Here is a 26330-nt window from a genome sequence, read left to right as displayed (position 1 = left end):
AATCATGTCCAATCAATTGAATCTGCCACAGGTGGACTCCAATCAAGTTATAGAAACATCAAGGATGATCAATGGAAACAGGATGCACCTGAGCTCAATTTCAAGTCTCATAGATGATTTCCATAATTATTCAAACCTTTTGTGATCGGTTTATTTATTTGTTTAAATTTGCCAAGTTTCCTAAAAACCTGTTTTCGCTTCATCATTATGGGTTATTGTGCGTAGATTGATGAGGAAAACAATTAATTTGATACATAATACGTAACAAAATGTGGGAAAAGGGGTCCGAAAACTTTACAAATGCACTGTACATACAAAATGTGGGTTAACCAGTATGTAAACACTATTAAAGTGACCAGTGTTCAATGCCTATGTACATAGGGCAGCAGTCTAAGGAGCAGGGGTAGAATACCACGTGGTAGCCGGCTAGAACAGTGACTAAGTGTCAGGGCAGGGAACTGAGTGGAGGCCGGCTAGTGGGGACTGTAACAGTCTGATGGCCTGGAGATACAAGCAGTGTCTCAGTTTCTCGGTCCCAGCATTGATGCACCTGTACGGTCTCTGCCTTCAAGATGGTAGCGGCGTGAACAGGCTGTGGCTCGGGTGGCTGAGGTCCTTGATGATCTTATTGGCATTCCCGTGACACCGGGTGCTGTAGATGTCCCGGAGGGCAGGCAGTGTACCCCCGGTGACGTGTTGGGCTGACTGCACCACCCTTTGGAGAGCCCTGCAGTTGCGGGCGGTGCAATTGCCATACCATGCGGTGATACAGCCCGACAGGATGCTCACAATGGTGAATCTGTAGAAGTTTGTGAGGGTCTAAAGGCGTCCTGCATGTTTCAGTTCGGCCTAAGTCGGCAAATGAGTGTGTTCGCATCCCTTCTGAACTGTTTCGTCTGGGAAGCATGCGGATGTCTTCAGGGACCAAGCTGAATTTCTTCAGCCTCCTGAAGTTGAAGAGGCACTGTTGCTTCTTCTTCACCACGCTCTCGGTGTGAAGGGACGATTTCAGGCTGTCCGTGATGTGTACGCTGAGGAACGTGTACTTTTCACTTCCACTGCGGCCGTCGATGTGGATGGGGGAGTGCTCTCTCTGCTGTCTCCTGTAGTCCACAATCAGCTCCTTCGTTTTGAAGACGTTGAGATTATTTTCCTGACACCACTCCACCCAGTTCCCTCACCTTCTCACTGTAGGCCGTCAGGCCTACAATCGTCAGCAAACCTAATGATTGAGTTGGAGAAATGAGTGGCCACACTGTCAAGAGTAAACAGGGAGCACAGGAAGGGGCTGAGCACACACCGCTGTGAAGACCAGTGTTGAAGACCAACAACACCTCTGCCTAACCTTACCACTTGGGGTCGGCCCGTCAGGAAATCCAGGACCGAGTTACACAGGGAAGGGTTCAGACCAAGGCCCTGAGCCTCTCATCATTGCGCTTGATGGTTTTGCGACTGCACTTGAAGAAATCTTCAGAGTTCTTGAAATGTTGACTGACCTTCATGTATTAAAGTAATGGACTGTCATTTCTCTTTGCTTATTTTAGCTGTTCTTGCCATAATATGCACTTGGTATTTTACCAAATAGGGCTATCTTCTGTAAAACCACCCCTACCTTGTGACAACACAACTGATTGGCTCAAACACATTAAGAAGGAAAGAAATTCCACAAATTAACTTTTAACAAGGCACACCTGTTAATTTAAATCCATTCTAGGTGACTACCTTATGAAGCTGGTTGAGAGAATGCCAAGATTGATGACAGCTTTGCACAAAGGTTAGCTACTTTGAAGAATCTCAAATGTAAAATATTTAGATTTGTTGAACACTTGTTTGGGGACTATATGATTCCATATGTGTTATTTCATAGTTTTGATGTCTTCACTACTATTTTACAAAGTAGAAAATAGTAAAAAATAAAGAAAAACCCTGGAATGGGTAGGTGTGTTCAAACTTTTGGGTGCCAGGTAAGGTAGAGGTGATAAGATCCTTAACTAGTCTCTCAAAGGGGTGATAGACATTTAGTTCAATGACCTTTGCTTTATTGGGTACAGGAATAATGGTGGACATCTTGATGCAAGTGGGGACAACAGACTGGGATATGTGGGGACAATATGTCTGTAAACACTTCAGCCAGCTGGTCTGCTTTGAGGACGTGGCCCTGGCAGCCTTGCAAGGGTTAACATGCTTCAATGACTTACTTACGTCAGCCACGACGGACGAAAGCACAGAGTCTTGGTTAGCGTCGGTAGCTATGTCAACGGCTCTGTTGTTTTCCTCGAAGCGGGTGAAAGTGTTTAGCGCTTCCAGGAGCGAGTTGTAGGTGTCCACAACGTGGCTGGCTTTCCTTTCATGATCCATGATTTTCTGGAGTCCCTGCCACATATATCTCATGTTGGAGCAGTTTAATACAACTCCACTGTGTAATGTTGTTTTGCCTCTTGACTGAGTTACTGAGGTCATAGCTGGTCTGCTTGTACAGGTCCACATTCCCAGTCACCTTGCCATGGTTAAATGCGATGTTTCACACTTTTAGTTATGCGCGAATGCCGCAATCTATTCACGGTTTTTGGTTTAGATGAGTTATAATCGTCACAATGGGACAACATCCTCTATGCACTTCCTTATGAACACAGTCAGTGTGTACATCAATACTACTATTCTAAGGAGGCGACCCGGAATACTTCCAGGTCCGCATAGATTTCGATTGGTCAGACCAACATTGAGCAGTCCATACCATGGGAGCTTCCTGTACCCATTTTGCCTATAGGTGGGCAGGAGCAGAACAGAGGTGTGGTCAAATTTGCCGAAGGGAGGGAGGGGGATGGCCTTGTAGCCTGCCTCAAAAGGGAGAGTAGCAATGATCCACAGTCCGTGTTGCGCATATAGCACTGTGATGTGTTGGATTTCGGTAGCCTTTTCCTCAGATTTTTTTTATTAAAGTCCCTAGTTACAATAAATGCGGCCTCAGGATAAGCGGTTTCCAGTTTGCACATAGAAAAGTGTAGTTCCTTGAGATCCGTCGCAGTGTCGGCTTGGTGGGGAATATATACGGCAATGACGATGACCGAATAAATGTATTTTGGGGGGTAATGCGGTCGGCATTTGGTGGTGAGGTATTCCAAATTGGGAGAACATTACCACAATCACACAGTTGTTAATCATGAAACTTTCTTTTTTTTGACTGTACGATGGACAGAGAACCCTGCTGGCTGAATGGACAATATATCCGCAGAGTCATGATTCTATAAAAAAAGACTATGTTATACAGTCCCTGATGTCTCTCTGGAAAGAGATCATAGCCCTAAGCTTGTCTACTTTATTGTCCAAGGACTGAACGTTAGCGAGGGAGGGAGTTGACACTTGATTCAACAATCATTAATAGAGGTACTTCTTAAAATGATTGGATTGCAGCCTTCTTGAAAACTGGTCCCTGAGGTACATGAATGCTTGAATCAATGCAAGTTAATTGAAACCAGCTTTACACATCTCTCACACCATGTATTTTAGAAGTATCAGCAGGAATGCTTTGCTCACCTGTAGCAAACATTTTCTGTGCAAGGGTTGTGAACTCTGACGATGATGAACACGTGCTGGAAGTGTGAGCGAATGTTTTTGGGAGTGAAGGGAAGAGCACCAGGTTCCTGGAAGATGACGGTGACGATGTCATTTCCAATGTGCCTCTTCCTCAGTAGCTAAATGGCAAGAAAAGGAAACGGAAAAGAAAAAGCACATTAGAATTCAGAAGAATAAATGCCCTTACAGTACATGAGAGACTAGGACAAGGTCTCAAAGCCTGATGAAGACCTAATTGATGGAAATCTATCCCACTCTAGAACACAAGTCAAGCTGTTAAGTGGTCAAGGAAAGGATATGGAGGACAGTAAAACATGTTTATTTGGAGTCTATCAGAGGGCCTGTGGGAGCTATAGTACTGTCATATTGCTTATACCTCTCATAACCTTGCCAATCAACAGAAGTGCTAAAGGCAGTGGCTAGGGTCCAGGGGTTTCTAACAGGGCGATCTGTTAAGTCCCTTGGTGTAGGTGGTAAACAAACGGGATGAGGGGTGGCATTGGCTGGATAAAGGGGCTCAAGTAGTGGCAGAGCCTCTGCCGACCTTGGGGGGGCTTACGGCTAATCTCAGAAATCAAATGGGATCCCAGGGGAGGAATGAAACTTCAAATCCTAATAATCAAGGCCCAAGACACATGCGAAGCCCAAGACACTTGGCCCGTTCTAATTTCGGAAAGCTCAGAAAGACACTGGCCCTCATTCCTGTATTGGTGGCTTTCTATGAACGCTGGGCAGATTGCGGCATATGTCCAGGAATCAGGATTGCCAGATGGCCACAGCTTTAAGATGGCCTAAAAATCTTTATTAATGTATCTTAATTTCAGACTTAGAATAGACCATTAATATATATAAAATAAAATAAACTGTAATCCGAATGCTGTTCCCAAGAGCTTTATGTAAGATACTGCTTACAACTGCAAAGCAAACAGAATCAACATGGTGCACGTCACAATTCATTTACAGGGCGTGTTGCTATGGTCTCGATAGAACGACCCACCCAGGCATATTCACAGACACCAAGCAGAGTGGGGAATTGAATTGAGGAGTGCATGCGAAATTGTTGTCGTGGCAACATCTCCAGAAATATAATTTCCAATTAACATGTCACTGACTGGGGGAAATTATGCGCAACTCTGAAATGATGAGTGCCAATTTCTAATATTGGAGAGCAGATTGTGACTAAAGGATCAACATGGCAAGCTACCTGTTGCAGTAAAGGGGTAGAAACTATAAGAAATGTTCATGATAACGATCACTATAATGACGATAAAAAAAGGTTTGCATTTAGAGTTAACTTCACTAACAAAGTGATTTAAAAAAATATTCTTCACAGCAGCTTAAAAACTGTGAGCTTGACTTGAGTTTCTGGGGGGGGGGGGGTTTACTAATCTAACATATGGAATTGTTTTAAGATGGTCATATCAAGGACCATTTAGCCATTTGATTTAGAATTTTAGAAACCCTTTAGGTATCCCCCCAAAATATTAAAACAATATTTGATGAGACATTTGGGCTTACTGAATTTAGCCGATAGAAACACATTGATAACATAATCATACATGTAAAAACAGATCCTTTTTTGTTTTGAAGTGTCTGTCCTATATCTGAGTGATATAAGATCAGGAAAATATTTTATTATTTTTGCACATATTTACCCCATTATTTGGGCACTAAACTATTTCCATATATACTTTAATAACATTTTGTAACTGGTACTGGGTTGCCAGTTAAACCCTTGTAAAACAAATAGATACAACTATCTAAGATGGATTTTGATGGGGATTTTTTTATTATGCCAATTAGATTGTCGCAGAGTCGCGGAAATGAACTCAAGATGGTTATGTGCAGTGGTGTAAAGTACTTAAGTAAAAATACGTTGAAGTACTACTTAAGTAACTTTTGCTTTACTTCATTCCAACAGAAAATAATGTACTATTTACCCCATACATTTTCCTTGACACCCAAAAGTACTCGTTATAATTTCAATGGACAGGAAAATGGTCCAATTCACACTCTGATCAAGAGAACATCCCTGGTCATCCCATACTAAGGTATCTTTACTTTTACTCAAGTATGACAATTGGGTACTTTTTCCACCACTGGTTATGTGCACATTTCAAGTGTAAATTCAGCCCTTAATGTTTCAAAAACTGACCAAGAGATCCTTGTGTTAATTATCAAAAAGGTGTTAAGTTGCTCTTTTGAAGTGGCACTCCAAAATCTGGCTTTAAGGGGAGTTACAACAATATTCAAATACCTGTGGCAGTGACATTTGCCAAAACCAATCTCTCAGATTACTTACACAAATGTTGGGGGCCCACTGTGTGTGGAAACATATTGACTAGAGCTGCTTTTAAAGGGATACTTCAGCTAAAAGGCCTTATTGCCAACATCCCAGTGTCCCAGAGTCAGATGAACGTGTGGATAAAAATGTTACTCATCCGTGTCCAGTATGAAGGAAGTTAGAGGTAGCATTGCTAGCAGATACCCATAGACCTCCAGACTCCACTCACCTGTTGTCTGTTGTTGGGGGTGTAGGGGAGCAGTGTGGACACGTGGAACATCAGCTCATAGTCTTTGTAAGTAGTGTAGAGAGAATGTGTTCCAGTGGAATCCGCTGTAACACCCAAACAAAGAATTTAGGTCAGAGCAGCTCAGACAGACATTCAAAACAATAGAATTGAAAATAATGTAATACTGCAGTCTCAGGGAAAAATGATCTGCAATAAGATCATTGCATTCTGCAACAATAATCCTGTGGCATTGCCAGGGACGGACCATTTGTTTTCGTGAGGCCCCCCATTATTAGTCAAATAACGATAATACAGCGCAAATGATTTTTTTTAAACAAATGTACACAGGTCCACTGGGCTGACCACCTATCTTGCATTTGCCTGAAATGCCCCATGGCCAGGCTATTTCTGGGTATTTCTAAATGGCCCGTTCTCTTTCCCTAGACCTCAGAAACGGCACTGGCCCTGGTTCCTGTATAGGTGGCTTTCTATGAATGCTGGGCAGATTGCGTGTTATGTCTAGGAATCAGGATTGAGAGGCAGACACAGAATTTCAGACCTCCAGAATAATCCAAAAACAGTGATCTGAATGATTTCCCCAAGAGCATTACGCAAGATACTGCTTAGAACAGCAAAGCAAACAAAACCAACAGGGTACATATGACAATAAATTTATATAGAGTGTTGCTATGGTTTAGATAGAAAAGACCCACCCGGGTTTATTCACAGAAACCAAGTCAAATCAAGCTTTATTTATACAGCTCATTTCAGACATGGAATGCAACTAAATGTGCTTCACAGGAAGAAAAAAAAGAAAGAAAAAGAAGGAAAATAGAAGCTGAAATATTTACTACACAACATACATAAGAATAAAAAATAAAAAGAGTGACAAAAACTGAATGACTAAAAAGCACCCAAAGGAAAAGCAAAGCTAAAAAGATATGTTTTAAGATCTCATATACAGTTGAAGTCGGAAGTTTACATACACTTAGGTTGGAGTCATTAAAACTTGTTTTTCAACCACTCCACAATTTTCTTGTTAACTTCTTTGGGACTGGGGGGGCAGTATTGAGTAGCTTGGATAATAAGGTGCCCAGAGTAAACTGCCTGCTACTCAGGCCCAAAAGCTAGAATATGCATATAATTAGTAGATTTGGACAGAAAACACTGACGTTTCTAAAACTGTTTGAATGATGTCTGTGAGTATAACAGAACTCATATGGCAGGCAAAAATCTGAGAAAAAATCCAACCAGGAAGTGGGAAATGTGAGGTTTGTAGTTTTTCAAGTCATTGCCTTTTTATTTTTTATTTCACCTTTATTTAACCAGGTAGGCTAGTTGAGAACAAGTTCTCATGTGCAACTGCGATCTGGCCAAGATAAAGCAAAGCAGTGTGACACAGACAACAACAGAGTTACACATGTAGTAAACAATAACAATAACAAGCCAATAACACAATAAACAAGTCAATGACACAGTAGAAAAAAAGAAAGTCTATATACAGTGTGTGCAAAAGGCATGAGGAGGGAGGCAATAAATAGGCCATAGGAGCAAATAATTACAATTTAGCAGATTAACACTGGAGTGATAAATGAGCAGATGTTGATGTGCAAGTAGAGATACTGGTGTGCAAAAGAGCAGAAAAGTAAATACAATACAAACAGTATGGGGATGAGGTAGGTAGATTGGGTGGGCTATTTACAAATGGACTATGTACAGCTTCAGCGATCGGTTAGCTGCTCAGATAGTTGATGTTTAAAGTTGGTGAGGGAAATAAAAAAAAGTCTCCAACTTCAGTGATTTTTGCAATTCGTTCCAGTCACTGGCAGCAGAGAACTGGAAGGAAAGGCAGCCAAATTAGGTGTTGAATTGAATTTGGGCTCACTGATTTTAGCCGATAGAAACACATTGATAGAAGAAAGAAGTTGCCGAAAATGGAACCCGGCTAGCTAGCATGAAAAGGGTAAAATCGCTAATTGCGCCCACTTTGAAGAGCCTAAAGGCAGGGACCTCCAGAACAACAATTATTGCTCTAATAATATATATATATATAAACTCAGCAAAAAAAGAAACATCCATTTTTCAGGACCCTGTCTTTCAAAGATAATTCATAAGAATCCAAATAACGTCACAGATCTTCATTGCAAAGGGTTTAAACACTGTTTCCCCCGCTTGTTCAATGGCCATAAACATGCACCTGTGGAATGGTCATTAAGACACTAACAGCTTACAGACGGTAGGCAATTAAGGTCACTGTTATGAAAACTTGGAACACTAAAGAGGCCTTTCTACTGACTCTGAAAAACACCAAAAGAAAGATGCCCAGGGTCCCTGCTCATCTGCGTGAACGTGCCTTAGGCATGCTTACAAGGGGGCATGAGGACTGTAGATGTGGCCAGGGCAATAAATTGCAACGTCATTACTGTGAGACGCCGCTACATGGAGACAGGACGGACAGCTAATCGTCCTCGCAGTGGCAGATCACGTGTAACAACACCTGCACAGGATCGGTACATCAAAACATCACACCTGTGGGACAGGTACAGGATGGCAACAACAACTGCCCGAGTTACACCAGGAACGCACAATCTCTCCATCAGTGCTCAGACTGTCCGCAATGGGCTGAGAGAGGCTGGACTGAGGGCTTGTAGGCCTGTTGTAAGGCAGGTCCTCACTTGACATCACCGGCAACAGCGTCACCTATGGGCACAAACCCACCATCGCTGGACCAGACAGGACTGGCAAAAATTGCTCCCCACTGACGAGTCTCATTTTTGTCTCACCAGGGGTGATGGTCGGAGTTACGTTTATCGTCGAAGGAGCACTGTACTCTGGAGCAGGATCGATTTGGAGGTGGAGGGTCCGTCATGGTCTGGGGCGGTGTGTCACAGCATCATCGGACTGAGCTTGTTGTAATTGCAGGCAATCTCAACGTTGTGCGTTACAGAGAAGACATCCTCCTCCCTCATGTGGTACCCTTCCTGCAGGCTCATCCTGACATCACGTTCTGTGCGTGATTTCCTGCAAGATCGGAATGTCAGTGTTGGCCAGGGAAGAGCCCGGATCTCAAACCCATTGAGCACGTCTGGGATCTGTTGGATCGGAGGGTGAGGGTTGGGGTCATTCCCCCCCAGAAATGTCCGGGAACTTGCAGGGGCCTTGGTGGAAGATTGGGGTAACATCTCACAGCAAGAACTGAGAAAGCTGGTGGAGCCCATGAGGAGGAGATGCACTTAATGCAGCTGGTGGTCACACCAGATACTGACTGTTACCTTTGATTTTGACCCCCCCCCCCCCCTTTGTTCAGGGACACATTCCATTTCTGTTCGTCACATGTCTGTGGAACTTGTTCAGTTTATATGTCTCAGTTGTTGAATCTTGTTATGTTCATACAAATATTTACACATGTTAAGTTTGCTGAAAATTAAACGCAGTTGACAGTGAGAGGATGTTTATGTTTTTTGATAAGTTTATATACACATACGGGAATCAGTACCAATCAGTCCTGGTGTTGCCAGCCTCAAGCAGAAGAAGCTGAAGTTGGCCAAACTCATACAGTACCTCCATAGACTTTAGTCATATCTCCATATACAGTGGCTTGGTTTTCACATTCAATGATAACTTGTTTCACATACTCCACACTTTCAAAGCAAAGGAGAAACAAAGGATAGGAGCTGTGTGGGTTTGGGTGTGGCGGAACAGTTCTCTTTGCATTAGCAAAACTCTCCAAGGCACTTGTGTGTATATATATATATATATATATTTTTTTTTAAGTATTCTTTTGTTTGCACTGTTTTAAATATCCTGGCCATGTAACTCCTTTTTCAGTGTACAGAGAGACAGACTTTTTTTGTAGTTCTTTTGCAATCTACCACATTTATTTAAAAAAGAGAAAAGGACTAACTTCCAAGTTTGCTCCTATCAAAAGATATGTCATTCAAAACTGCATTATTCTTCTTTTCAGTTGGTCTGTACAAGATGATGTACAGTATGTGTCCAGCTGGGCCCTGATCCTCTAACTTATTGCACATTTATCAACCATATGATAAATCAAATGCGAATAAAACAAACAAATGATGTGTGTGTTGAGCCGTGAACTTACTTTTGTTGTCCAGCTGGGCCCGGTACTTGGTGAAGCCCTTCAGCCTGACCCTCTGGCCCAGCAGCTCCAAGAACTCCTCCAGGGAAGGGCTGGCACTCTCATTGTTGTACATCTCTTCTTCGGTGCTCTGGCCCGCCTGGCAGTACATGATGCCCACCTTGTGCTGGAAACTAAACTGGAACCACAAAGAACAATAGGATCTGCCCAAAATCTGTTTATTCCATGCTAATGGGTGGAAGAACCTTGTAATATCGGGGTCGGTTAAAGAGACACCTATTGTTTGTTTATTATACAATAATATATCTATTTAAAAAAAATCTCAATTCAAATCTTATAAGGTTACTGGCATAACGCTTGTGAAACATTTCTTAAAATGTTTGGGCTCATGACCAAATTATAGCAGGTGCTATTTTTCACAAGACACGTTATTTCAGCCCAAAACTGAGATGGGCCATACAGTTTTCAACAATGCGTTCCTCCTTATCTGCACTCTTGATTGAAATGCTCTGTAGTGTCAGAGACGATTACCGGCACCGGTCTATGGTGTCAAATTAGACTGAAACGCCCATGTAAGCACTCAGGGAGGAAGGGCTTTTTCAAGAGTTTTACCAGCCCAATGGATTTTATCTCCTGCTATCAATACCTATTACCTGACACCCGGTGCTGAGATTGTTCATTTTGATAGCTAGTGCTAAGTGCACTGTGGAGCAGACACACACAAAAAAGAGGAAGTCATTAGAGTGTGAGTGGCCCTCAGACCACACTTCACTGTTGGTCCTGAATCATTTAATAATCTTAGAAATGCTATAGGATGAAACGTTTTTTGGGGGTGTGTGGGGGAGGCTTGGGGTGTCTAGTGCGTGTGTGCAAGACCAGTAGATAAAGTAGACCCTTGTGAAACAAAAAGACAGTGGGGGTGCCCACTACTCACAGCTAGGCAACACGACGAGACAAGCGTTCAAAAGAAACATTTATTAAAATCTAGAAAAGTCTCAATTTGCTTGGCTGGTCTCTTCTCATCTCTCCTAACACAGGAAATAAAGGAAATAAAGGGGCTCGCATCCTGGTGCCGCTGCGGCAGTTGTCGTGGCAACACTGCAAAAATTCAGTAGGAGCCGAGGCCATATCGTTTTGGATAAGGGGAACGGAAGCTGTGCCGCCTTAGTAAATTATTCACACTTGAGGGGGATGGGGGAAGTACTGCTTGTAAAGCGATGTTAGATTGCCATTGATTGTTGTCTTCACTACATCTCCATGGTTGCTTAACGAGTAGCTAAAACAATAATAGCATTCCAGTCCTACTTACAGTAGATATAACCAGTGAAAGCTTATTATGATATTATGAATAGCACATCAATGAAAGGTAATGTAATTAAACTTAATTGAATTAAGGAACATGTAATTAAACTTAAATCGAATTGAGGAATAAAAGACGTGACCGCTAGATATTGACAGAGGTCAAGATTCCCCCCTCCTCGCTCTCCGATAGATTTACAAACCACCCGCCACTTTCCCCAAATGAAAGAGGCTTATATAATGAAACGTGATATCATCAATACTCTTATTGCACACTGACGCCATTTCTCCCCCTGCTGTTACATGCTTTAGGAATCGACCTGTCTCTGGTTACCCAGATATCCAGTTACACTGCAATACCGCGTGTTGTTTTCCCCCTGTCCAGAGTTGAGTGAAGCAATCAAAATCTGCAGTGTAATCCCTTGTTATAAGCGGAAATACTTACTCATGACAACAGTGACGTAGATTGTATTAGGATGTGTCATATTGTGTACTCATTTCCAATTCAAATACCGTGGTCATTTACACTACCGTTCAAAAGTTTGGAGTCACTTAGAAATGTCCTTGTTTTCCATGAAAACATACATGAAATGATTTGCAAAATGAACAGGAAATATAGTCAAGACGCTGACAAACGTATAAAAAATGATTTTTATTTAAATAATAGTGTCCTTCAAACTTTTCTTTCGCAAAAGAATCCTTAATTTTCAGCAATTACAGCCTTGCAGACCTTAGACATTGTAGTTGTCAATTTGTTGAGGTAATCTGAAGAGATTTCACCCCATGCTTCCTTCCCACAAGTTGGATTGGCTTGATGGGCACTTCTTACGTACCATACGGTCAAGCTGCTCCCACAACAGCTCAATAAGGTTGAGATCTGGTGACTGTGCTGGCCACTCCATTATAGACAGAATACCAGCTGTGCGTTGGGTCATTGTCCTGTTGTAGGAGGAAATTGGCTCCAAATAAGCGCTGTCCACAGGGTATGGCATGGAGTTGCAAAATGGAGTGATAGCCTTCCTTCTTAAAGATCCCTTTTACCCTGTACAAATCTCCCACTTTGCCTCCATCATGCTTGACAGATGGCGTGAAGCACTCCTCTAGCATCTTTTCATTTTTTCTGCATGATGAGTTTCAGAATAAAGTTAATCGTTTCTGGCTATTTTGAGCCTGTAATCGAACCCACAAATGCTGATCCAGATCTCAACTAGTCTAAAGAAGGCCAGTTTTATTGCTTCTTTAATCAGAACAACAGATTTCAGCTGTGCTAACATAATTGCAGTGGATAAGGGTGCTTTACTGCAGCGCCAGCTGTGCCACCAGAGACTCTGGGTTCGCGCCCAGGCTCTGTCGTAACCGGCCGCGACCGGGAGGTCCGTGGGGCAACGCACAATTGGCCTAGCGTCATCCGGGTTAGGGAGGGGTTGGCCGGTAGGGATATCCTTGTCTCATCGCGCACCAGCGACTCCTGTGGAGGGCCGGGCGCAGTGTGCGCTAACCAAGGTTGCCAGGTGCACGGTGTTTCCTCCGACACATTGGTGCGGCTGGCTTCCGGGTTGGATGTGCGCTGTGTTAAGAAGCAGTGCGGCTTGGTTGGGTTGTGTATCGGAGAACGCATGACTTTCAACCTTCGTCTCTCCCGAGCCCGTACGGGAGTTGTAGCGATGAAACAAGATAGTAGCTACTAAAACAATTGGATACCACGAAATCGGGGTAAAATAAAAAATAAACATAATTGCAAAAGGGTTTTCTAATGATCAATTAGCCTTTTAAAATGATAAACTTGGATTAGCTAACACAACCTGCTATTGGAACACAGAAGTTGCTGATAATGGGCCTCTGTACGCCTACGTAGATATTCCATCAAATAAAATGAGCAGCTTCCAGCTACAATAGTCATTTACAACATTAACAATGTCTACACTGTATTTCTGATCAATTTAATGTTATTTTAAATGGGGGGAAAAAAGTTTTTTAAAAAGTGATCGTCTTTCAAAAACCAGGAAGTTTCTAAGTGACCCAAACTTTTGAATGGTAGACTGACACACACTTTGAAAATATGGAGTAGTTTTATTACCTTTTTACATCATTTAAGCCAGCAAAATGAAGACTATGCAAGAGGTGTGGAGACTTTCATAATCGACTGTATGTCTATGGTCACTCACCCCCTGTTGGTCCAGCTTGAGGAGCTGCTCAGGGACCTTGGGCGAGCTGGTGGCCAGCCTGAGACACTGGATGTTCAGCTCTGGGACCACATACTCCAGCACCTCCTTCAGCGGTAGGCCCCTGGCCATACCATGCTTAGCGGTGGAGGGCACGGCGTCTTCCAGGATGGCCCCTCGGAGAGTGGTGAGCTGGGGAGGACAGAGAGAGAGGCTGGAGGTTAGCTGGGTGTCTAGCCCTGACGGTTGAGTCGAATTTCGAGTAACGATTTATAACCTCATGAATAAAGTTGCAAATTATAAGTAAGTATAGATTATGAATAACTGTTTCATTATTTGTCAAGTTTAACCCCCTAGAGTGTGCATCAAAATCTCAGTTTAAGCTAGAGCTGCATCTCAATCCACCGCATCACCTATGTCACCCTTCCACATCTGCGTGGAGAGTGGCCGATCTACAGTGCTGTTTGTCAGACCAGGAGACACCCCGAAGAAAAAATAAAATAAAATCGGTCTTCTCCGTCTCTAGCATCCAAACTGTTTGTCACGAGACTCGTTTGAAGTCGGTAACGCTAATGTACTAACGTTTGTCTATAGTGGCCGAGCCGTTTGGGCTACATATCACTGTAGAACTGTACGACCCTCACAAGTGTCACGGGATTCGTCTAAACGTAACAAATTAATGTAAGTATGGAGGCAGTTCTGTGCCAAAAAAATATTTCCTGAGCGTTCTTATCTCCTAGATAAAAGACAGACACTTCAAAACCTTATTCCTTGTGATTCATTTTTTTGGGGTATTTTTGGCCATTTATAAAAGTGTAATTCAATGCGTTTCTATCGGTTACAATACTAAAGTATGATCCATGGTGTGACCTTCTTAAAACAATTCCATATGGCAGCTTAGAAGCCCCCAACGGCTTAAGACTTAAGAATTGAGCACTTAGAAGTAGTACAATCATTACAATTCCTAGGGACTAAGATACAACATTGAAAGTTATTCATGAAGTGTAAGCATTTATAAAGGCTCATTCGTGAAAGTTGTTCTTAAGGGTTCAGATTTGGTGCGGATGTCAGAATCGTTTCTGCACCCACGTTTCAAGAGCAACATGATCCTAAATAATGTTTGTAACACATTAAGTGAGTGGGAATCATTTAAGTGTTTGACTATCTTTAGTAATGTAGCTATGATGTTATTAAAGAAGTATTCCGTTTTGGTGGGGGAATGCTTACAAATTATGAATAATATATATTTTTTAACTACATCAGGAAGAAAACGTAAAAGACAAATTACTGTAATACATAAGAAACGTGAGTGATATATGGAGTAGTAAACTAGGATACTTGTGATGAAAAGAGAGTGCCTCCCCAAACAGCTTCAATTTCCCACTGCATGCAGTTAACCCAGTGAACTGGGAGAGAGACGTTTAAGTTAGGGAATTAGCTTTTAGTAAAACTAAATAGATTAGCTTTTAGCATTAGCGTGTCATAAGAAGTGCAACTGCGAACTCCCAACTTACAGTGTCTCATGGGAGAACTAACATATCGTGGGATCAAACTTTCCCTTTAAGAGTTTAACTTCCATTAACTTGTCTAATGTGTAGAACAGGTGTATCTTTTGGTTATTTTGTGATTATTTTGTGATTATTTGTGATTGAACTTGGGGGTTCTGTGGAACTTCTTGGTTAAGTTTGAATTCAATTTAGAGGTATTTCCTATTTCACACCATTTGTTGTGATATATTTAATTGATTATTCATTATGTATGAAGGTATGACAATATTCTACGACTTTAGCATAGTCAGCAATGTGAGAGTCCACAGTAAGAACCTGTGTACATCATACATTTTAGGACACCCTCAGCCTTAAATGACATCTACCCTTTTCAATTATTTACCTCGCTAGTCCGGAAGGTTACCCGGTAGTTGTACTGTGCTCCCTCCTTTCCCTCATCCAGCTTTTCCCGGCGGATACTGACCGCCACGGGGCCCAAGTTCTCATCCGTGCCAAAGTAGTTCTGGTGATCTGAGGGTAAATGGTAAACGACGGTACAACACAAATGTTAGCTGTGGTTTGGATTATGATAACACAAGACATTTTTATTTCATTCACATAAAATAAAAATGTGGCGTTGGCACTCAGGTCAAATGTAAAAAATAAAATAAAAAGATTTGCAACAAACACAGTTCAACTTAACATGATTTGCCTTTTGATTGGATGTTCCTTTGCATTCCTTAAACTCCATGAATAGGGCCAACACATCATAGATTATAACACTAGCAAAGCCAGAAAAGTAGATCAAATTCACCAAATACATGGACCCACTGACATTGCTAACCCATAAAGAGATATGCCTTAACCTAGTGTATCAATAAATCAATGAGTAGACAGATACAATTCATGTAGTAATGCTCCCTTTACTGATGAATTGACATGTAGGCATATGACCTTGCAGGGTTCAAAAAGACATGTAACTACAGGCTCATCTCAATAAAACCTGCACGGACTGAAACCAGCACTGCCGGAAACCTACACTGTAGGAAAAACCGTCTTTGTAGTTCCATTAACTTCAGTACGGGTTTCATTAAATTCATCCCCAAAATGAAGTGCATAACAATAAACATAAGTGGAAAGTAGAAAGTGTTGAAAAGGTAAATAAAAGGTGAGGACCAGGGGTGTCAAATTAATTTTGCCCCGGGGGCCACATTCGGATTTCAACAAGGTCCGGCAAGCCGCACTGGAAATGTGTTCAATTTCCTCTGTCAAAATGTACTCCCTGACTGTCTAGCTTTAACTTATGTCATTATTAGCAAGCTGGACAAAGTCAAGAAACTGTATAAATGTAGGCCTATTAACATGTCTACACAGTTGCGATTTGGTTTTATTTATCTATATATATATATATATAGACCCATAGCTGACATGAGTAAAAATCAAACACACAGCCATGCAATCTCCATAGACAAGCGTTGGCAGTATAATGAAGAGCTCATTGACTTTCAATGTGGCACCGTTATAGGATGCCACCTTTACATCAAATTTCTATCCTGCCAGAGCTGCCCCGGTCAACTTGAAGTGCTGTTATTGTGAAATGGAAACATCTAGGAGCATCAACGGCTCAGCCACGAAGTGGTAGGCCACACAAGCCCACAATGAATTGGAACGTCGACGGCAAGCCAGACCTAATCACCCAACATCAGTGCCCAACCTCACAGCTCGTGGTTGAATGGAAGCAAGTCCCTGCAGCAATGTTCCAACATTTAGTGGAAAGCCTTCATTTAGTGGAGGCTGTTACAGCAGAAAATGGGTGACCAACTCCATTTTAAGATGTTTGACGAGCAGTGTATATAGTTTGCTTTCCCACAACAACAAAAATCCCAAAAGAACTATATGGTCTATATTATTTATAAACTATACAGCACATTCAAAAAGTATTCAGACCCCTTGACTTTTCCCACATTTTGTTACAGCCGTACTCTAAAATTGATTAAATAAAAAACGGGGCGGCAGGTAGCCTAGTGGTTAGAGTGTTGGACTAGTAACCGAAAGGTTGCAAGATCGAATTCCCGAGCTGACAAGGTGAAAACCTGACGTTCTGCCCCTGAACAAGGCAGTTAACCCACTGTTCCTAGGCCGTCATTGAAAATAAGAATTTGTTCTTAACTGACTTGCCTAGTTAAAGGAAAGAAAAATAAAATACAAATCTACACACAATACCACATAAGGACATAATTGAAAACAGGTTTGTAGAAAGTTTTGACAAATGTATTAAAAATAAAAACAGAAATACATTATTTACACAAGTATTCAAACCCTTTGCTACAAGACAAGAAATTGAGCTCAGGTGCATCCTGTTTCCATTGATAATCCTTGAGAAGTTTCTACAACTTGATTGGAGTACACCTGTGGTAAATTCAATTGATTGGACATAATTTAGAAAGGCACACACCTGTCTATTTAAGGTCCCACAGTTGACAGTGCATGTCAGAGCAAAAAACAAGCCATGAGTTTGTAGGAATTGGCCGTAGAGTTGAAGCACAGATCCAGGAAAGGGTATCAAAACATTTCTGCTGCATTGAAGGTCCCCAAGAACACAGTGGCCTCCATCATTCTTAACCAAGACTCTTCCTAGAGCTGGCCGCCTGGCCAAACTGAGCAATCAGGGTAGAAGGGCCTTGGTCAGAGAGGTGACCAAGAACCCAATGGCCACTCTGACAGAGCTCCCCTGTGAAGGTGGGAGAACCTTCCAGAAGGACAACCATCTCTGCAGCACGCCACCAATCAGGCCTTTGTTATCAAAGATCCCACCATGTCGAACCAACAATTTATCCGTCTGCCTTTCTAAAATAATAACGAAACTTCCTGTTTCCATTATTGCTGTCATAATTTTTATAAGGTATGACTTTACTTGCATAAAAAGTGTGGATGGAAACATGGTAATGAGGAGTATGTTGACACCAAGATGTTGTCTGTATCATGTACGGATCACAGATCATAAGGTCTTACAGGAGGCATATAAAGGTCTAAAATAGGCCTAAAATGGCCACTTTCATCATGATTTGTTCATGATTGCGATACAAATGTAAAATGCATGTCAAACATTCTCCTCCCAATGAAGTTTGTGAGAATTGCCAGAACAATCTGAGACCAAAAAATATTTTCCAACTAAGCTGGGGTGGAATCGCCCATCTTCATGTTTAGCTCAAGTCTGTAAAATGGCTGAAAAAAGCTATTTTTTTTAAGCATCTATTTTTTAAGCATCTTGGGTTTGATGTGGATATTCATATGGCTAATATGAATTTATTTTCAACATATGTATACTGACAAATGTAGAGGGAAAAACTACTGCACTGTGGTGACTCAACCGTGACTATAGTCATCTCAGGCAATGTCAATCACTGACATACAAGCGACATTTAAGTGCCTTTAAGTGCCCAGAAGTTATGGTCAACAAACAAGCCACACTTATGCCATCCAAAAAGCAGAGTGGAAAATTGCAGATTTTTACATGTACCGGCAATTCTTTCCTCATTCAATGAGCAGGTCATAGATTTTCAGCAACATTTAGCTACACATGGCCAGACTATGGCGTGTCTGCAAACGTTGTGCATTTGTAAACACTGCAAAGCACATCATAATTGAACTTGAAAAACTGAAAAGCCCCATCTGGCTCTTTCTTTAAGTTGCTACAGTACATTATAGTAAGAAAACAATTTAGTATTAGGAGGTAATCAATGCCTCTCTTACCTTTATTGTAAAAGTACTTGTGGTAGTAGTAAGCCCCTTGGTCAATGTGTTCGATTATGTAGCGCTTGTACATGTCCCTCTGGAAAGCCTGGCTCTCCCTTGGCACCTCCAGCACCGACACCCCTGCGTTGGTGCACCTGGTGCTGAGCGATGATTCCACAGAGTAGCCTTGTCCTCCACCCCCATAGTTAGCAGCATAGTCTCCGCTCCCATAGCTGGCACTGCTGGCTTTGCTCAGGGCCACCTTCCTCTCGCCCTCGCCACCAGTCTCGTTACGGAAGTACGGACAGCTGAGCACCAGGGTATTGCTCTTCCCATCCCCTTCATCTGCGTCCATGCTGGCCTTGTGGCCCAGGTCCTCGCAGCTGCCTACGAGTGACTCACAGATGGGCAAGGGCGTGACGCTATCTCCCAGCCCAGAAGCCGGCGCCTGGCACTGAGAGGCAGCCGATGCCCCAGTGGTAGTGTTCTTCCTGCGACCCAGGTCAGCGCGGTTGGCCACCGCCTCGCTGATGTTGAAGAGGACGCTCTGCACATCGTAGTGGGCAAAGCACTTCTGGAAGCTCAGGGGCCTTCCGAAGCGCCCTCCGTACTCCTGGTCCAGGTACTCGCCCTCGCTCTTCACATTCCGCAGCCTCCGGAAGATGGAGGTGTCGGCCTTCTCCGCCTTCATGCGTTGGATGAAGGACTTCTCCCGCTCACGGCTGTAGAGCAGGGAGCTGTCCACGTAGTCGTAGCCCGGGATGCAGACAATGTCGCCTCGCGCGATCTGGGCGGCCGTCTGTAGGCTGGGTGACAGGGTGGTGTTGAGACGCAGCAGCTCCGGGAAACTCTGTGGAGGAGGCACGCGGGGTTGGTCCGAGCGGTCCTCCATGTGGTAGCCCCTCAGGGTTCCCACAAAGCCATCGCTGGCGCCGGACAGACTCTGCTTGTCGAGAGAGGACGTGCTGCCATACTCACGGTGCAAGGTGGCCCCAGTGTTGGGGTTGATGGTGGTGTGATCCAAGTCTTCGGCGCCGATGTCACTAATGGTGACCTCGCTGTTGCTCCTCTTGATCCCAGGGAAGCCCTTCATGGGGGAGTGGCTCAGGAGGTCACACAGCGGATACTTGGTCTCTGCGAACTCGGCACTGAGTAACTCCTGGTTCTTTTGGAGGATGACCTCTCTGCTAAGATTTGACGGTCCCTTCTGGAAGGTCGGCACCAGGCTGTCATAGCGTGGTGGAGGTTGTGACTCCCAGCCGTCCTTTCGCTGGGGCCAGTCCGACACCCTCGCCCGGACACCCATCTTGGGCATGGCTGGCGTTCCTTGCACGTTGGCATTTGGAGGTCCCATGGGCCCCTTTAACGCTTGGAGTTTCTTGTTGAACAGGTTATCCGACTGCATCAAATGATTGGAGCCTTTGGTTCACCAGCTACTCCAGCAAGATTTGCTACGTCCTCAGTCCAGAGGCTAGGCGCAGGTACCTTACAGTCCCAAATTTCATGACTGGTTTCCAATACAAGCCATTTGCTCTGGAAACTGCGATCAGGTAGTACTAGGCAAAAACCCAAATCTGGGGTTTCACTTCGCCAGGTCCATAATCCATAGAAAATTATTAACTTGACAGATCTGCTTGGGTCTCTGAAGGACAGTGCAGCATAGAAGGTGAAGATCTTTTCCTGGTCCACATCAAGCCAATGACCGGCACATGGTGATCCTTTGTGGATTCAGATCTTAAAAAGTGAGAAACATAACATGGTTAATTTCATTCAATTATAACATCAAAAATAAAAACAGAACTAAAATTGCATTTCAACAATTTGTACAAAGGCCTAAACACAACGAACATCAATTGTCATAGCTATTTCGGTTTAATCAATCGGACCGAGGGCCTACAAACAATGTCCATGTACCAATATTAGAACAAAATACATGTATTGCGTTGATGGGGTTTTTGGCAGCTTTTAACACATTGGGAATGGTGTGGCTGAAAGATTAAAGGCCTTTTCAAGTTCAAAGGCTCATTTGCAATAATTTAGAATGAACTATTTCATGTCTCTAGGTGCTGCAAGCTACATGGCTGTAAATGGCCCACAATCTTGTTGAATTTGAAAGATTTATCGCAGTTATCTGATCTGTATTAATCTAACATGCCACACAGCCTATGCAAAAACAAGTAATGCCTCCTAGGTCTTACAGAAGAGTAACAATGTCATATGATACGAATCATCCTATCACTCTCAAAGTAAACTGTTTATCACACTGCCTCTGGACTGTGGAGTCATTAAAATGTTAGTTGTGGAGGGCAGGATTTCAGAAAACAGTATAAAACTGCCAACATTAACCAGTATTTGGTTAGTCATCTTGGAATGTGATTAACCGTGTGAACATGTGACCAACATTTCAACCTTCCTGATAAGTACTGTATGCATCTGAAAGTGTTACTAATTAGAAATGACAACATTACTGTGGAATTGCCCTTATATTAAAAATTGTAAAAAAGAGTGGAGGGAGTATGTTTATGTTAAGGTAGTTGCATTATTCAAAGGATTTATTTCAAAACAGGCTACAATATTTGTGAACAAGGACAAATGTATATCCGTACCAGATTTGAATATCCATAATTCACCATTTCCTATAGTAAACATCAACGGATTTAACACCAGGGGGTATATTAATACCATGTTGGAAAATACCAGGCCGAATATGTCCCAAATGGCACCCTATTCCCTACATAGTCCCGGGTCAAAAGCAGTGCACGATCTTTAGATAGGCCCCAAAACTTTGACCAGACGGAATAGTCCCCCTACCCTTTGAGGATAAACACAGGCCTTATCCTTTCATCTGTCTCTTTTGCCTCATTGTATTGAATGTTGAATGGTTCTGATTGGATGCTCATTTGAACTTTAAGGTTACCTTAGTGTAAAAAAATGTGAATAAATAAAGAGTATGATAACTAGAATAAAGTAACATCATGGGTTTTTTAAAATTTGTTATAGGATACTTTTGAAAGTGCCACATCCATTCAAACACCATGGACCTTTACTGACTAGTTTATAAATCAACACTCTTAGCAAGAGCCAGACAGACCATTGCACACTAATCAGTGTAGAAACACCTCTAACAGACGGCTGTTTAAAACGAGCATTGAGCAGTCATAACATCAAGGTGTAAAAGTTATTCACTACAGAGGCAGCCGTGCTACGATTGGACCCGGAACACTGAGGGGGCCCAAGACGCAGCAACCGATGCCAATGACGCCCTGCTCCATTATTAAAAACACCCCAATAAAATGAGGAGGAGATCACAAAGTGAGAAAAGAGCCCTCATTAAATGCATGGCCTTAATGTCCGACTGCATGAGAGCAAACAGATCATGAAAGCGTGAGATGAAAACAGCGTGACATACTTTCTTCCCCCTTCAGTACTCGTCAGGAATCTTCTGAAAGATTCCTGCCTCGGCAAAAGAAGACAACTTTGGTTCTGAGGCTTGAGTCAGTTGTCTGATCTACAAAGCCGAATTAAGTGGATATGGTTTAGAAGTACAAGTTCATGCTGCTTTACATATCAGTATGTATACTTCCTATTGGCCATCAAAGGCCCGACTGATGCTGCAGTAGGGTCTGACTGATTCTGGAAGTTAGGACAAGCTAAAGTATGACGGTGCACTGCATCGGATGCTTGATTCTTCAATATATCAAAGTTTGTGTTGTAATATCTCTCAAATTAAAAATACATTTAAAAAAAGCACATAGCACTCTATTAAGCATTTTAGAGAGACCGACACAATTGCAATAAACACATAGTAATTACCAAGAGGGGGGGTGGAATAATACGTTGTTTTTTTTTACATACAAACGTGGTCACAAATGAACGGGCGACACCGTCCGTCAAACGTCAGCCTGAATGTAGGCTACAGTCTCACCACTGCTGGTTAATGACAGAACCGATGTGCGCTCCAGTTGGTTCCCACGAACCAGCGGGGCACACAGAGCTGGCCACTCACCCAAACATAATGGTAATCAAATGAAGGAACAGTGCAAATGTTAGGGTAGTGACATGGGAGCAACATTTGGCTGGGAGGCAGAGTAGTGTTGTTTTGGTTGAAATCTATAGAACGGACACTATCTACCCTGACTGGGGTACAGTGAAGTGGATGTCAGTACTGGGTATTGGATTCTGTGATTTGGGAGAGTTTGAGATTAATGGTGTGTGGCATCTAGAAATGAGCCAGGCCTAACTCATTGCTGGCTGCAGAGGTTTGTACTTGTTATGTCTGTCTGTATGGCTCAAACCCATTTGACATACTGTTACTCTGAACTATAGATTTGTGTGTGATCTGGACATTGTACTTGAGCTATTTTCCTATGTGATTAAGCTATTGTTTGCAGTACTACAGTTCAAATTCAGTTATTCAGTGACATTTTGGAAATGCTCATGCAGTCCCTGTATCATCACACTACATTAACCACGGGAACAAGCGCAAGTGGCGATGTCCTTCGGGAACACTAGGTAAAGATTAGGAAAGGCAGATAGACCTCCACTTTAAAGTATGATGAGGTGTAGAGGTCGACCGATTAATCGGAATGGCCGATTTCAAGTTTTCATAACTATCGGAAATGATATATATATGTGTGTAATATATATATATATTATTTTTTTCTTTACACCTTTTACTTAATCTTTATTTAACTAGGCAAGTCAGTTAAGAACACATTCTTATTTTCAATGACGGCGTAGGAATGAGGCAGAACCTTGTCAGCTCGGGGGATTCAATCTTGCAACCTCACAGTTCACTAGACCAACGCTCTAACCACCTGCCTCACGAGGAGCCCGCCTGTTATGCGAATGCAGTAAGCCAGGGTAAGTTACTAGCTAGCATGAAACTTATCTTATAAATAAAACAATCAATCGACTGTCGTTGCACCATAAACATCGATGCCTTTCTTAAAATCAATACACAAGTATATATTTTTTTTAAACCTGCATATTTAGCTAAAAGAAATCCAGGTTAGCAGGCAATATTAACCTGGTGAAATTGTGTCACTTCTCTTGCGTTCATTGCACGCAAAGTCAGGGTATATGCAACAGTTTGGGCCGCCTGGCTCTATTATGACATAACATTGAAGGTTGTGCAATGTAACCGGAATATTTAGACTCATGGATGCCAGCCGTTAGATAACGGAACAGAATAAACGTTTTGTTTTCGAGGTGATAGTTTCCGGATTTGACCTAAGGCTCGTATTTCTGTGTGTTTATTATAGTTAAGTCTATGATTTGATATTTGATAGAGCAGTCTGACTGAGGGGTGGTAGGCAGCAGCAGGCTCGTAATAGTCAAAGGTATATGGTTTAGAGAGAAATAGTCAACGCGTCATAATTCCTGTAATGACTTGCGGCTGAACTTGAAAGGGGTTCCTTCGTTATTTTACTGTTCATGTCTTCCATACAGAATGCCTTGATCTACTTCAAATAAGGTCTGTGTTTCGTTCAGGCTTAAACCGCCTCGGCGTTTTGATATCCGTGTAAATCCCACTAGGATAAGGTAACGTTTGTCAAAATATTTTCATCAATCCACTCTACAAAAAAAAAAAGATCTTCGCTTATATTTAGCCAATATTGATCAGAGTTACCTTGTCCTATGGATATCTACACAGTTATAAAATTGGCAAGGTGGTGTAAGCCGACACGAAACACAAACCTTATTTTAATTTAATCTAAAAATATCCTATGGAATAAATGAATGAAGGAACCGCTTTTCAGATTTTGCTAGAAGGTGTCATGGGAATTATGACTCGCACTTTGGTAGTCAATTCTTACCATGTCCATTATTAAAATAGGATTTCCTGCATATAGAAATTAGAGTTTTTGTTTTCAACATTCATCACAGGTAACTTAAACTCTATTTTTATTCAAACAGTTGAGTGTATTTGTCTCCTAAGCAGACGCTTCAGTGTCATTGTCACTTCAGAGCTGTGTGTGTGTGTGTGTGTGTTTTACAGATGGCAGAGAAAAGCAGAGCACCAGTGTGGGACTATTACATGGAATTGGCACCAGGAAAAGCAAGGTGCCTTATTTGTGATAAAGATGTAAGCATGGGGTCAGCAAAGGTTAAATCAAAAAATACCACCAACCTGTGGAATCACCTTAAGAACACCCATCCAAAAGCCCATATGTATTATATTAAGTTAAAATAAAAGTGTACATATATACACACTTGTTGTAATTGTAATTGTTATATATATATATATATATATATAAAAATCGGCCGATTAATCGGGATCAGATTTTTTTGTCCTCCAATAAATCGGTATCGGTGTTGAAAAATCATAATCGGTGGACCTCTAATGAGGTGGGCAACAGAAAAAATGACAGAGAAAGGAGGTCAGTGAGCAGTGGAAGCTTTGCAGCCAGTTCCAAAACCCCCAGAGACAGACAGACAACCCCATCATTTGTTCTACTTGACAATGTGAGCTTTATCTTTACCATTAAAAATGATTCAGGTAAGTAAAACATACTGTATATATCTGGGGGGGGGGGGGGGGATTCAATTCGAGATTCAAATTCACACCAAGGGATTGGCCGCAATATGCCTTGAAGCCTTCGAATCAATGGGCTCACGTGTCTCCAACTGCTGACTGGGCCCATATCCAAACCAAGGGGCAAGAAAACAAGGGCGTCTAGCCTGCTTCCAACACCGTACATGGGTGCATCCCATTAACTGGCAACCCACCCTGGCATTCACATAACCTCACACATCAATAAGACAGAGCTAAGATAGCAGGGACCCCATCCATCTTCCCACTGCCTGTCTGCTTTGCCTTGTTAGGTGCACTAGCCTAAGTACCCAGGCATTCTAAGCCCTTGGAAGAACTACGAGATACTCCCAGTCACAGGGCCTAATGCATTCCATGCCAGGGGAAGTTTCTCCAGGATTTATTCCAAGCGGAGGCAGGCAGGATGGGGTGGGGTGGGGTGGGGTGGGGTGGGGATCAGTTCACATACACATTCCAGTGCGGTCCTCCGATATGCACTCCACCACGACATACATGCGTACGTTTGATTTTCATTTCCTGAAGCAGAGACAAAATCAGTGTGTGTTTACTTTAAAATGACTACTCCCTCAAGAAGGCAGGTTGGTTAGGGGGTGGGAGAGGTTGGACAGCCATCGAGAACACTGTGCGGCTGTTTAGTTGTGGGGCTGTAGCTAGTGAAGAGGGGCAGCGGTGGTAGTGGTAGGTGGGCCAAATGAAGGTATGGAGAAAGACCATAAATAAACAAAAAGAGAGGAAATGCAGACATCAAGGAAGTGAATGTAAACACTGATGGCTCTGCAGGAGCTAAATGAAAGACGGACCCATGGGAAGGTCCCAGGGAGGCACATATGGGTGGGTTGTGGGGAGGATAGTGCATCTGGACATTAACATTGGTTTTGTTATTGTTGTGGCTATTTCCTCTTCTGC

At 42.6% G+C, this 26330-nt stretch overlaps 1 protein-coding gene across 5 annotated transcripts in view; it reads right to left on the bottom strand.

Moving 5' to 3' along the window:
• The window catches only part of LOC135521174 (signal-induced proliferation-associated 1-like protein 2), a 101540-nt gene that overhangs the window by 41407 nt on the left and 33803 nt on the right, over positions 1 to 26330 (bottom strand). For all 5 annotated transcript variants that reach the window (XM_064947109.1, XM_064947114.1, XM_064947127.1 and 2 more), the window contains exons 2-7: positions 18887 to 20602; positions 15537 to 15664; positions 13650 to 13838; positions 10189 to 10363; positions 6087 to 6190; positions 3535 to 3692 (exon numbers count right to left, since the gene is read on the bottom strand). In XM_064947109.1, the coding sequence (XP_064803181.1) occupies positions 3535 to 3692; positions 6087 to 6190; positions 10189 to 10363; positions 13650 to 13838; positions 15537 to 15664; positions 18887 to 20273 (2141 nt within the window). In that variant the 5' untranslated portion in view covers positions 20274 to 20602. The remainder of the gene's footprint in view (positions 1 to 3534; positions 3693 to 6086; positions 6191 to 10188; positions 10364 to 13649; positions 13839 to 15536; positions 15665 to 18886; positions 20603 to 26330) is intronic.

The sequence above is a fragment of the Oncorhynchus masou genome, chromosome 4, assembly GCF_036934945.1.
Source record: "Oncorhynchus masou masou isolate Uvic2021 chromosome 4, UVic_Omas_1.1, whole genome shotgun sequence".
Classification (NCBI taxonomy): Eukaryota; Metazoa; Chordata; class Actinopteri; order Salmoniformes; family Salmonidae; genus Oncorhynchus; species Oncorhynchus masou.
The sequence above is the reverse complement of the archived record's forward strand: the minus strand, read 5'-3'. Positions and strand labels throughout refer to the sequence as shown.